Here is a 13,371-nt window from a genome sequence, read left to right as displayed (position 1 = left end):
GCTCTCCAAATGCAACATGGCGTCTGATCTCAATTCCAGCCAATTCTGAGTTGAAAAAGTCAAATGGTGCTCCTTCCCTTCCAAGCTCTGCCATGCGCTCAAACAGTGTTTTACCCCCACATGTAGGGTATCCGCCTACTCAGGACAAATTGCAAAACAATTTTTGGGGTCCAATTTCTCCTGTTACCCTTAGGAAAATAAAAAATTGGGGGCAAAAATATCATTTTTGTGGAAAAAAATGATTTTTTTATTTTCACGTCCGAGCGTTATAAACTTCTGTGAAGCACTTGGGGGTTCAAAGTGCTCACCACACATCTAGATAAGTTCCGTGGGTTGTCTAGTGTCCAAAATGGGGTCACTTGTGGGGAGTTTCAATGGTTTAGGTACATCAGGGGCTCTCCAAACGCACATGACACCCGCAGACCATTCCATCAAAGTCTGCATTCCAAAACGTCCCTGCTTCCCTTCCGAGCCCCAACGTGTGCCCATACAGTAGTTTTCTCCCACATATGGGGTGTCAGCGTACTCAGGACAAATTGGATAACAACTTTTGGGGTTCAATTTCTCCTGTTACCCTTGGGAAAATGAAAAAATTCGGGATTAATTGATCATGTTTGTGGAAAAAATACGATTTTTTTATTTTCATGCCCGGGCATTATAAACTTCTGTGAAGCCCTTGGGGGTTCAAAGTGCTCACCACACATCTAGATAAGTTCCTTAGGGGGTCTAGTTTGCAAAATGGGGTCATTTGTGGGGGGTTTCCACTGTTTAGGTACATTAGGGGCTCTCCAAATGCAACATGACACCCGCAGACCATTCTATCAAAGTCTGCATTCCAAAACGTCACTACTTCCCTTCCGAGCCCCGACGTGTGCCCATACAGTAGTTTTCTCCCACATATGGGGTATCAGCATACTCAGGACAAATTGAACAACAACTTTTGGGGTTCAATTTCTCCTGGTACCCTTGGGAAAATAAAAAAATGGTGACTAAAAGATCATGTTTGTAGAAAAAATACGAATTTTTTATTTTCACGCCCGGGTGTTATAAACTTCTGTGAAGCACTGGGGGGTTCAAAGTGCTCACCACACATCTAGATAAGTTCCTTGGGGGGTCTAGTTTTCAAAATGGGGTCATTTGTGGGGGGTTTCCACTGTTTAGGTACATTAGGGGCTCTCCAAAGGCAACATGACACCCGCAGACCATTCTATCAAAGTCTGCATTCCAAAACGTCACTACTGCCCTTCCGAGCCCAGACGTGTGCCCATACAGTAGTTTTCTCCCACATATGGGGTATCAGCATACTCAGGACAAATTGGACAACAACTTTTGGGGTCCAATTTCTCCTGGTACCCTTGGGAAAATAAAAAAATGGTGACTAAAAGATCATGTTTGTGGAAAAAATACGAATTTTTTATTTTCACGCCCGGCGTTATAAACTTCTGTGAAGCACTGGGGGGTTCAAAGTGCTCACCACACATCTAGATAAGTTCCTTAGGGGGTCTAGTTTCCAAAATGGTGTCATTTGTGGGGGGGGTTCCACTGTTTAGGTACATCAGGGGGTTTCCAATCGCGACATGGTGTCCAATCTCAATTCCAGCCAAAAACGTCAAATGGCGCTGCTTCCCTTCCGAGCTCTGCCATGCGCCCAAATAGTGGTTTACCCCCACATGTGGGGTATCAGCGTACTCAGGACAAATTGCACAATAACTTTTAGGGTCCTGTTACCCTTGGAAAAATATGAATTGAGGGTGAAAAGATCATTTTTGTGGAAAAAATATGATTTTTTAATTGTATGGCTTTATGTTATAAACATCTATGAAGCCCATGGGGGTTCAAAGTTCTCACCACACATCTAGATAAGTTCCTTGGGGGGTCTAGTTTCCAAAATGGTGTCATTTGTGGGGGGTTTCCACTGTTTTGGTACATCAGGGGTTTTCCAATCGCGACATGGTGTCCGATCTCAATTCCAACCAAAAACGTCAAATGGCGCTGCTTCCCTTCCGAGCTCTGCCATGCGCCCAAATAGTGGTTTACCCCCACATGTGGGGTATCAGCGTACTCAGGACAAATTGCACAATAACTTTTAGGGTCCTGTTACCCTTGGGAAAATAAAAATTGGGGTGAAAAGATCATTTTTGTGGAAAAAATATGATTTTTTAATTGTACCGCTGTATGTTATAAACTTCTGTAAAGCCCGTGTGGGTTCAAAGTTCTCACCACATATCTAGATAAGTTCCTTGGGGGGGGTCTAGTTTCCAAAATGGGGTCACTTGTAGGGGGTTTCCACTGATTAGGTACATCAGGGACTCTCCAAACGTGACATGGCGTCCAATCTGAATTCCAACCAATTTTGCATTGAAAAAGTCAAACGGCGCTCCTTCCATTCTGAGCTCTGCCATGCGCCGAAACAGTCGTTCCCCCCCACATATCAGGTATCAGCGTACTCAGGACAAATTGCACAATATCTTTTGCAGTCCAATTTCTCCTGTTACCCTTGGTAAAATAAAAAAAATTGAACCTGAAGTATTTTTTTTATGAAAAAAAGTTAGATGTTCATTTTTTTTAAATATTCAAAAAAATTCCTGTGACGCACCTAAAGGGTTAATAAACTTCTTGAATGTGGTTTTGAGCACCTTAAGGGGTGCAGTTTTTAGAATGGTGTCACTTTTGGGTATTTTCTATCATATAGACCCCTCAAAGTGGCTTCAAATGTGATGTGGTCCTAAAAATAAAATGGTGTTGTAAAAATGAGAAATCGCTGGTCAACTTTTAACCCTTATAACTTCTTAACAAAAAAAAATTTTGGTTCCAAAATTGTGCTGATGTAAAGTAAACATGTGGGAAATGTTAGTTATCAAGTTTTTTGTGTGCCGTATCGCTGTGATTTAAGGGCATAAAAATTCAAAGTTGGAAAATTGCTAAATTTTCGCCAAATTTGTATTTTTCTCACAAATAAACGCAAGTTATTTGAATGAAATTTTACCACTAACATGAAGTACAATATGTCACGAGAAAACAATGTCAGAATCATCGAGATCCATGGAAGCGTTCCAGGGTTATGACCTCATAAAGGGACAGTGGTCAGAATTGAAAAAATTGGCCCGGTCATGAACGTGCAAACCACCCTTGGGGGTGAAGGGGTTAATGCATACTTTTCTGGCACATAGAGTTCTATGTAGCAATGCTCACATTTTTCAAGCACATTTTCGGCACTATATGTGATTAAAAAAGGTGCGAGTTTAAAAAAGTTCACGTTTAGTGCCGGAAAAGTGCTCCTGTGAATAAGGCCTAAGTCTATTATTTGACAGTATTTATGGTTGTATTAGCATCTTTATAAAGAAATGTATTATTACTGTTGCAGAATGCCACGTAAAGGGAAAACGGTCTGAAGCTCAAAAAAACCGTTGGAAAGGGATAAATTTATCTGAATATAAAATATGTCAACTGCCATTAGTTCACAGCTCATTCGAGAAGAAGCAATTAGAAGATATGTATGGATCTGCTAGTTTAAAAAAAGAACATATCAAAAATGTTATTTGTGTACAAGCTTCTCAATATCCTGAAACATCTAGGAACAAACAATGTACTTTGAATGCATTGACATTTCTCATTGTTCTTCATGAGCGTTTACAGCTTAAGAGTAAAGACCTAGATTACATTTTGAAAAAGGGCAACTTCTTGCACACTAGCATAAAGGAAAAGCTAATTGCTGAAGGGAAGTTTGTCCATGACTATTTAAGTTTTGAAGATCTTCCAAACACTGTCTTAATCAATAAGGATACATGCAGTGTTAATAAACTTCCCTCACTTTATGGATATTTCAGGGCTCCTGCACCTGATGGTGCTACCGACCTCTGGACACTTTCCAAAAGACTGCAGTGTTTGACATCAGAGGTTAAATATGCATTACTCTTAATGCGCAGTTTAACTATCGCTGTGTTCCGGGATAACTCGGGGTGTTATGCTTTCTTTGACTCTCATTGCAGGTCTCCTGAAGGGTTGTCCTGCGATGACTGTTTAGGTACTGCTGTGATGCTGACTTTTGAACATCTAAGTGATATGATTGAAAGACTTCTATTGTTTCATGCATTAATAGAAACATCTGATGACTGCCTATATGAGTTCATGCCAGTTTTCTTTATACACATAATGGACAGTCAGCAGCCAAACTGTTCTTCTATGTCTGCTGTGAGTCAAGAGAACATGTCAATCTGCCAAAAGCAGACAGACTTTACATTAGCAGAGTCTACCTGTGAGAACTTGCTGCTAGAGAGATTATTCGTTGCAATCAGAATTTGTAGTGAAATCAATAAATCAAACTGAGCAGCCACAATTTCTTACATACAGACTCTGCCTAGGACAGTCTGCCTTTTCTTCACAAGTGTCCGGACCCTGTTCATTTCATCATTGTGGGTCCCAGCGTCCCCTTGAAGCAAATGGTGGAGACATCACACAGGTCCTTTAGCCTGCAACCAATATTCTATGATGGTGACATCACTACATCACCCCCATTGGCTTCATATACAACCCATCCCAGGTTGTGCCATCGCTATACACAACATTCATATTCTAACTTTACTTTCTTACAGTTGACACCTGATACACTGCTGTAAAGCTGGCAGCGCTGTTCAAGCAGCATGTATTTCCTTCAGGAAATGCCCATCTAGTTCATTTTACTTTCTACTAAGTGCACACTCATTTCCCTCTCTACATATATTTTTTAATCTTTCCCACCCTATTTTTTGCTTTTTCCCTTTTTATCATGTCTGTGTTGTGTCTTTTTAAATTGTTTAATAAAGTGACAAATATGTTAAAATTCTATTTTGTGCCTAATTTTAGGAAATAGTTGTTTAGTTTTATATATGTGGGCATATCCTTGGGCATCTATAAACTTTCGATATTTCCTTCTTGTGTAGGTGTGAGCAGTCTTTATTAGAGCCTTCTATCTTTCCTGTTCTCGCAGGTGGAGCATTCTCCGGTGCTGCCGGATGTGCTACCCTCTCTGCGGCTTCATCGTGCTGGCAGCCTGTGTGGTGACATGTATTGGCCTGGTCTGGATGCAAGTCGTCCTGAAGGAGAACATAGATGCCCTTAAAGAACAGTTCAAAGCAAGTAAGAATGTGTCAGCCTGGCAAGTTCCCCATCAGGAGCTGGAACTTAACCCTTTCACATCCGGATGGTAACTATTAGATCCCTGGCGGTGGAAGGGTTAAAATGAACCAAAAATGACATCTGTGTGAGTTGTGGACCCTATGATTATGACCTCCTTTTCACAGTGGAATCCGCTCAGCGGAGCTCGGGCCAAGAGATCCCGAAGATCAGTGAAAGCTTAATGGTGAAACAGAGGCGCCTCGAGGAAATAGAGAGTGGAGACAAGGGGTTAAATAGACTGTGGGATAACATAACAGAGATGAATAATCAGGTGAGTGGTGATCAGGGGCACAAGGCTACCCCCATGACAATAGATCTGACGCCCCTACTGCTGAGAACCAGGAAGGATGGAGGAGAGTAGATCTGACAGCATAGTGCTCCACAGTGTCCTCTACACCAGGGTTCCCCAGCCCCAGTCCTCAAGACCCACCAACAGATTATGTTTTCAGGATTTCCTTAGTATTGCTCAGGTGATCATTGCTTCACCTGTGCAAGACAAAGGAAATCCTGAAAACATGATCTGTTGGTGGGCCTTGAGGACTGGAGTTGGGGAACCCTGCTCTACACTACTACAGCTCGGACGTTATCTAATCGGGTACCGTGCTCTATACTGTTCCTTGTATGCTTGGATTAATGTATGCATTTGTTTTGCCACTTTCTTGCAGATTGCATTTCTGACCGCCACTGTCACTCAGCTGAAAGTCAGTCTTAAGTCAGCGTCCGATAGGATCAACCTACCTAAAGCAATGGAGGAGCTGCAGAAGGTATGAACCTGCCCGGACCCCATACTCCTCATACCTCTCCCCAGCTGTTCATTGTGCTCTGCTATCTTGTGTTGTTTGTCTCCCACCTGTTTGCATAGAGCAGTGTTCCCCAAATCCAGTCCTCGAGCCACCAACAGGTCATGTTTTCAGGATTTCATTAGTATTGCCCTGGTGATGGAATTATTGCCTATGCAAGTACTGCAATTATCACCTGGGCCATACTAAGGAAATCCTGAAAACATGAACCGTTGGTGGCTCTTGAGGACTGGAGTTGGGGAACACTGGCAGAGTATGTAATGCCTGCTTTTCTTCTATTACAGAGTGTGGCTACTTTGGGCAGTACGTTGACCAGTGTCCATCATGATGTGGAGACATTACAAATAGCAGCAGAGGAACAGAAGAAGAAAGTAGAGGCTCTTCAAAGTGATGTGGTGAGTGGCCACCAGTAGATCATCTCTCTCCACGACACCGTTCATTTGGGGAGGAATGCTTGTTCACCTTCCTGGTCATCTTTTGCAGGTCGTATCTGAGCCCTCAGCTACAAGCATGAGTAGTGTTCTTCAGGTAGGATCCCTATCACTCATCTTCTCTGTCCTGGGTGGAATGGGGTCTGGGGTGGGATTATGATTGCTTCTTATTCTGTGCTACAGGTTCAGGTCTCCTTGGAGGATCTGAACACCACTTTGCTGATGTACATGAAGCAGAATGACCAGCGGCTCCTCCACATGGACTTCACCATAGCTAACCTAAGCCAGAGACTGGCTGCTTTAGAGAGCATACATCTGCATGATAAGGAGGTCGGCATGGTGAGTGTCTGATCCAGTGGCCATCGTCCTTTGGGTCAGTGGCTGCAGGCTCAGCAAAGTATCCTTGTTTCTAGGTGGAAAATTCAACATACTCAATTAACGCAAGCCGAGCGGATGCCTCCGAGGTAAGAGCCAAGTGCATGCCTACCATTGGAATGTCTTAAAATCATGTGTTGAATTAAAGTGCAACTCCCTGGAACTTTTCAGCCTTTTCCCACATGTCATGCTTCAACCATAAAGATACCAAATGTAAATTTTTGGTGAATAATCAACAAGTGGGACACAATTGTGAAGTTGAACAAAATTTATTGGTTATTTTAAATTTTTGTGGAAATTCAAAAACTGAAAAGTGGGGCATGCAATATTATTTGGCCCCTTTACTTTCAGTGCAGCAAACTCACTCCAGAAGTTCATAGTGGATCTCTGAATGATCCAATGTTGTCCTAAAAGACTGATGATGATAAATATAATCCACCTGTGTGTAATCAAGTCTCCGTATAAATGCACCTGCTCTGTGATAGTCTCAGGGTTCTGTTTGATGCACAGAGAGCATCATGAAGACCAAGGAACACAACAGGCAGGTCCGTGATACTGTTGTATAGAAGTTTAAAGCCGAATTTGGATCCAAAATGATTTCCCAAACTTTAAACATCCCAAGGAGCACTGTGCAAGCGATCATATTGAAATGGAAGGAGTATCATACCACTGCAAATCTAGCAAGACCCGGCCGTTCCTCTAAACTTTCATCTTAAACAAGGAGAAGAGATGCAGCCAGAGGCCCATAATCACTCTGGATGAACTACAGAGATCTGCAGCTGAGGTGGGACAGTCTGTCCATAGGACAAAAATCAGTCATACACTGCACAAATCTGGTCTTTATGGAAAAGTGGCAAGAAGAAAGCCATTTCTCAAAGATATCCATAAAAAATGTTGCTTAAAGTTTGCAACAAGCCACTTGGGAGACACACCAAACATGTGGAAGAAGGTGCTCTGGTCAGATGAAACCAAAAATGAACTATTTGGCAACAATGCCAAACGATATGTTTGGCGTAAAGGCAACACAGCTCTTCACCCTGATCACACCATCCCCACTGTCAAACATGGTGGAGGCAGCATCATGGTTTGGGCCTGCTTTTTTTGGAGAAAGAGAAATCAATCACAAACTAAAATGTTTCTATACTAATGCACAAAGCATGGGCAACAAACAAGGAGAATTGGAACTACTAACACAGGAAAAGAAATATGATGTCATTGGAATTACTGAAACTTGGTGGGACGATACACATGATTGGAATACAAGACTAGAAGGATATAACTTATTTGCAAGAAACAGACTTGATAAACGAGGAGGAGGTGTCGCATTGTATGTTAGAAACGCGTATATCTGCACAGAGATTGAAGCTTCAGAGACTGGGAGTTCTGTGGAAACTGTTTGGGTAAGAATACAAGAACAGAACAATGAAAAGGACACCATTGTAGGCATTTACTAGAGGCCGCCTGTGCAAGCTGAAGATATGGATGAACTCTTTATGCATCAAATGGCCAAGTTCTCCAAAAAATATGACATAGTTGTCATGGGAGATTTCAACTATCCAGACATTTGTTGGGAATCTCTCTCAGGCAAAACTAACAGGTCAAGGAAATTCTTATCCTCTCTTGCTGACAACATTATCTTCCAAAAGGTAGGGGAGAAAACAAGGGGAACTGCTACCTTGGATCTAATCCTTATAAACAGGGAGGAAATGGTTGAGGAGGTAAAAGTGGCTGGGACCCTAGGAGGTAGCGACCATGCTATTTTAGAATTTTGGATAACTAGAGGAGGAAGACCTGTGAAGACTCAGACGTCAAGGTTAGATTTCAGAAAGGCAGATTTTAAGGGATTCAGAAAGAGAATTGGAGGGATCCAATGGCTGGATATCCTTAAGGACAAAAATGTCCAGGAAGGATGGGAAATCTTGAAAAATGAACTTCTCACAGCACAATTGTTAACAATTCCGAAAAGAGGGAAGAATAGGAAGCATTTAAGGAAACCAGGATGGATGAACACAGAACTTAAGCACATGCTAAAAAGGAAGAAAAAAATGTTTATAAAATGGAAAGATGGAGGCATATCTAAAGAAGAATATAATGCTGTCTGCAGAACCTGCAGGGCACAAATCAGATTATCTAAAGCTGAAAATGAATTGAGGCTTGCAAGAGATGTCAAAAGCAATAATAAAGGATTTTGGGGATATGTCAAAAGTAAAAGAAAAGTCAAAGATGCTATAGGATTTTTACAGGATGAAAATGATGAAATGTTAAGACAGGATGTTGAGAAGGCCGAACTTTTAAATTCCTATTTTGCATCTGTTTTCTCTCAGAAAGGAAATGTAACATCAACTGTTCTTCACTGTCCTATTAAGGGAATAGAAGAATCCAGGATATCTATAAACAGAAAGATAGTGAGGAAACACTTAGCTAACCTAAATGAAGTCAAGTCTCCAGGTCCAGATGAATTACACCCCAGAGTACTGAAGGAGATGGCAGAAGAAATTTTTGAACCCCTCTACATAATCTTTGAAAATTCTTGGAGAACAGGAGAAGTCCCAGAAGACTGGAGAAGAGCAAATGATGTTCCTATCTTCAAAAAGGGGAAGAAGGTGGACCCAGGCAACTATAGGCCGGTGAGTCTGACTTCTATACCAGGAAAGATCTTTGAACAAATTATTAAACAACATGTATGTCAATACCTGGATAAGAATGAAGTGATTAAACAGAGTCAGCATGGGTTTGTAACTAATAAGTCATGTCAGACTAACTTAATTTCCTTCTATGACGGAATCACTGATTGGGTGGATCAAGGAAATGCTGTAGATATAGTATATCTTGACTTCAGCAAAGCATTTGACAAAGTATCTCATACAATCCTTATTGAAAAAAATGACTAAGTATGGAATGGACAAGGCAACTGTTAGGTGGATTCATAACTGGCTTAGTGATCGGACCCAAAGAGTGGTTGTAAATGGCTGCACATCCAGTTGGAATAATGTCTCAAGTGGGGTACCACAGGGCTCTGTCCTGGGCCCTGTATTGTTCAACATCTTTATCAATGATTTAGATGAAGGAATTGAGGGTAAACTGATTAAATTTGCTGATGACACAAAGCTAGGAGGGATAGCTAATACTAGAGAAGAGAGAGAGAGGATTCAAAAAGATATAAATAAACTGGAGAAGTGGGCAGCAACTAACAGAATGGTTTTTAACAGGGAAAAATGCAAAGTACTACATCTGGGCAATAAAAATGAAAAAACATATACAGAATGGGAGGAATAGGGCTAAGCAACAGCACATGTGAAAAAGACTTGGGTATACTAATAGATCACAGACTGAATATGAGTCAACAGTGTGATGCAGCAGCAAAAAAGGCAAATGCAATTCTAGGATGTATTAACAGAAGCATACAGTTTAGATCACGTGAAGTCATTATTTCCCTCTACTCCTCTTTGGTCAGACCTCATCTGGAATATTGTGTCCAGTTTTGGGCACCACATTTTAAAAAGACATCAACAAACGAGCAAGTTCAGAAAAGAGCGACCAGAATGGTGACTGGTCTGCAAACCCTGTCTTATGAGGAAAGGTTGCAGGATTTGGGAATGTTTAGTTTGCCAAAGAGAAGACTGAGAGGAGACTTAATAGCTGTCTACAAATATCTAAAGGGCTGTCACATTGTAGAAGGATCAACTTTATTCTCATTTGCACAAGGAAAGACTAGAAGCAATGGGATGAAACTGAATGGGAGGAGACACAGATTAGATATTAGAAAAAACTTTTTGACAGAGTGATCAATGAGTGGAACAAGCTGCCACGAGAAGTGGTGAGTTCTCCTTCAATGGAAGTCTTCAAACAGAGGCTGGACAGACATCTGACTGGGATGATTTAGCGAATCCTGCTTTGAGCAGGGGGTTGGACCAGATGGCCCAGGAGGTCCCTTCCAACTCTACGATTCTATGATTCTTCAGCAGGGACAGGGAAGATGGTTAAAATTGATGGGACGATGGATGAAGCCAAATACAGGACCATTCTTGAAGAAAACCTGTTTGAGTCTGCAAAAGACCTGAGACTGGGACGGAGATTTGTCTTCCAACAAGACAATGATCCCAAACATAAAGCAAAATCTACAATGGAATGGTTCACAAATAAACGTATCCAGGTGCTAGAATGGCCAAGTCACAGTCCGGACCTGAATCCAATCGAGAATCTGTGGAAAGAGCTGAAAACTGCTGTTCACAAACGATCTCCATCCAACCTCACTGAGCTCGAGCTGTTTGCCAAGGAAGAATGGGCAAGAATTTGAGTGTCTCGATGTATAAAACTGATAGAGACATACCCCAAGCGACCTGCAGCTGTAATCGCAGCAAAAGTGGCGCAACAAAGTATTAAGTTAAAGGGGCCAAATAATATTGCACGCCCCACTTTTCAGTGTTTGAATTTCCACAAAAATTTAAAACAACCAATAAATTTCGTTCAACTTAACAATTGTGTCCCACTTGTTGATTCTTCACCAAAAATTTACATTTGGTATCTTTATGTTTGAAGCATGATATGTGGGAAAAGGTTGAAAAGTTCCAGGGGGCCGAATACTTTCGCAAGGCACTGTATATGTACGGCCAGGTTCATACTGCGTTAAAGCAGTCCGTTCAACGCATAGCGTTGACGAGCTGCGTTAACGCTATAGCATAACGCGATCACGTTATGCTATACAGCTAGCGCAGATGCTTCATCTGTGCTAGCGGAGACGGATGCTGCGGCCCACGTCCGAGGGTCCGTCACAGAATGAAGGCACATCGCTAGCGCATGCCGATTTATGGCATGCGCTAGCGATGCGCTCCTAATGGAAGTGAATGGCAGCGTTAACGGATTGCATTATGCCGCGGTGTAACGCAATCCATTAAACGGACTGCCTTAACGCAGTGTGACCCCAGACTAACACTGGGTGCTTCTGTTTGCCATACCCTGCATTTCTATGCTTTCGTACTACAGCGTTGTAGGTGGGGAAAATGTAGCTTCCTGATGGTTGTGCACTCTTGCAGCTTCTTCTGGACCCCCTCTTTATGGAGGGTATTGCCCTAGTTTGGTTGATTATGGCATATTAGTAAGCTAGGGTAAGGATTAAGGGGGATCATCCGACTCACTAGGCATGACTTTAAGAATGAGAAGAGGTGCGTCTTGTACATGTGGGTAATCCAGTGCACCAGTGCATCAGAAGTGGAATATAAATATATGGTGGGCTCTATTTTCTGAGATTGATTTCCATACTCCCCCAGATATTTCTTTCAGACTCCTCCTTGCCCCCCAGATATTTAACATTCCTCCCTGCTCTCCCCAGATGCTGCCTTCACAATCCTCCCTGCTCCCCCGCATGCTTTCTCCAGACTCCTTCCTCCCTTCTCCTCTGCATGCTTTCTCCAGACTTCTTCCTCCCTGCTCCCCCGCATGCGTTCTCCAGACTCCTCCCTGCTCCCCCGCATGCGTTCTCCAGACTCCTCCCTGCTCCCACACATGCGTTCTCCAGACACCTCCCTGCTCCCCCGTATGCGTTCTCCAGACTCCTCCCTGTTCCCCCACATGCTTTCTCCAGACTCCTCCCTGCACCCCCGCATGCTTTCTCCAGACTCCTCCCTGCTCCCCCGTATGCGTTCTTCAGACTCCTCCCTGTTCCCCCACATGCTTTCTCCAGACTCCTCCCTGCACCCCCGCATGCTTTCTCCAGACTCCTCCCTGCACCCCCGCATGCTTTCTCCAGACTCCTCCCTGCTCCCCCGCATGCTTTCTCCAGACTCCTCCCTGCTCCCCCGCATGCTTTCTCCAGACTCCTCCCTGCTCCCCCGCATGCTTTCTCCAGACTCCTCCCTGCTCCCCCGCATGCTTTCTCCAGACTCCTCCCTGCTCCCCCGCATGCTTTCTCCAGACTCCTCCCTGCTCCCCCGCATGCTTTCTCCAGACTCCTCCCTGCTCCCCCGCATCCGTTCTCAAGACTCCTCCCTGCTTCCCCGCATGGTTTCTCCAGACTCCTCCCTGCTCCCCCCGCATGCTTTCTCCAGACTCCTCCCTGCTCCCCCCGCATGCTTTCTCCAGACTCCTCCCTGCTCCCCCCGTATGCTTTCTCCAGACTCCTCCCTGCTCCCCGCGCATGGTTTCTCCAGACTCCTCCCTGCTCCCCCCGCATGCTTTCTCCAGACTCCTCCCTGCTCCCCCTGCATGCTTTCTCCAGACTCCTCCCTGCTCCCCCCCCGCATGCTTTCTCCAGACTCCTCCCTGCTCCCCCATCTTGTGCTTCCTGCGGTCTCCTACCTGACCCTGACTCTAAAGCGGGAGTCACACATAGCAATCTCACTAGCGAGATCGCTGCTGAGTCACAACTTTTGTGACACAACAGCGATCTCACCAGCGAGATCGCTGTGTGTGACAGCGATCAGCGACCGGCCCCCCTGTCGGCATCGCTGATCGCTGCAAGAAACCTCTGGACATATTTTTCGTCGCTGGTCTCCCGCTGGCCAGCACACATCGCTGCGTGTGACAGGCGGGAGACCAGCGATCAGCTGTAAAAAATAATAAAAAAAATAAAAAATATTGTTATTCTCACCTGCCGACGTCCCGCGCAGCCATCC

General features: G+C 43.7%; 1 protein-coding gene across 2 annotated transcripts in view; it reads left to right on the top strand.

The window, feature by feature from the left end:
- Nucleotides 1-13,371, top strand: part of EFCAB14 (EF-hand calcium binding domain 14) — a 45,513-nt gene that overhangs the window by 23,391 nt on the left and 8,751 nt on the right. For both annotated transcript variants that reach the window (XM_073561410.1, XM_073561409.1), the window contains exons 2-8: nucleotides 4,967-5,115; nucleotides 5,280-5,425; nucleotides 5,820-5,918; nucleotides 6,239-6,349; nucleotides 6,438-6,482; nucleotides 6,569-6,724; nucleotides 6,799-6,849. In XM_073561410.1, the coding sequence (XP_073417511.1) occupies nucleotides 4,967-5,115; nucleotides 5,280-5,425; nucleotides 5,820-5,918; nucleotides 6,239-6,349; nucleotides 6,438-6,482; nucleotides 6,569-6,724; nucleotides 6,799-6,849 (757 nt within the window). The remainder of the gene's footprint in view (nucleotides 1-4,966; nucleotides 5,116-5,279; nucleotides 5,426-5,819; nucleotides 5,919-6,238; nucleotides 6,350-6,437; nucleotides 6,483-6,568; nucleotides 6,725-6,798; nucleotides 6,850-13,371) is intronic.

This window comes from Dendrobates tinctorius, unplaced genomic scaffold, assembly GCF_039654945.1.
Source record: "Dendrobates tinctorius isolate UK_male_01 unplaced genomic scaffold, ASM3965494v1 ptg000317l, whole genome shotgun sequence".
In the NCBI taxonomy this organism is placed as follows: domain Eukaryota; kingdom Metazoa; phylum Chordata; class Amphibia; order Anura; family Dendrobatidae; genus Dendrobates; species Dendrobates tinctorius.
Note: the sequence above shows the minus strand (reverse complement) of the source record. Positions and strands in the feature narration are given on the sequence as shown.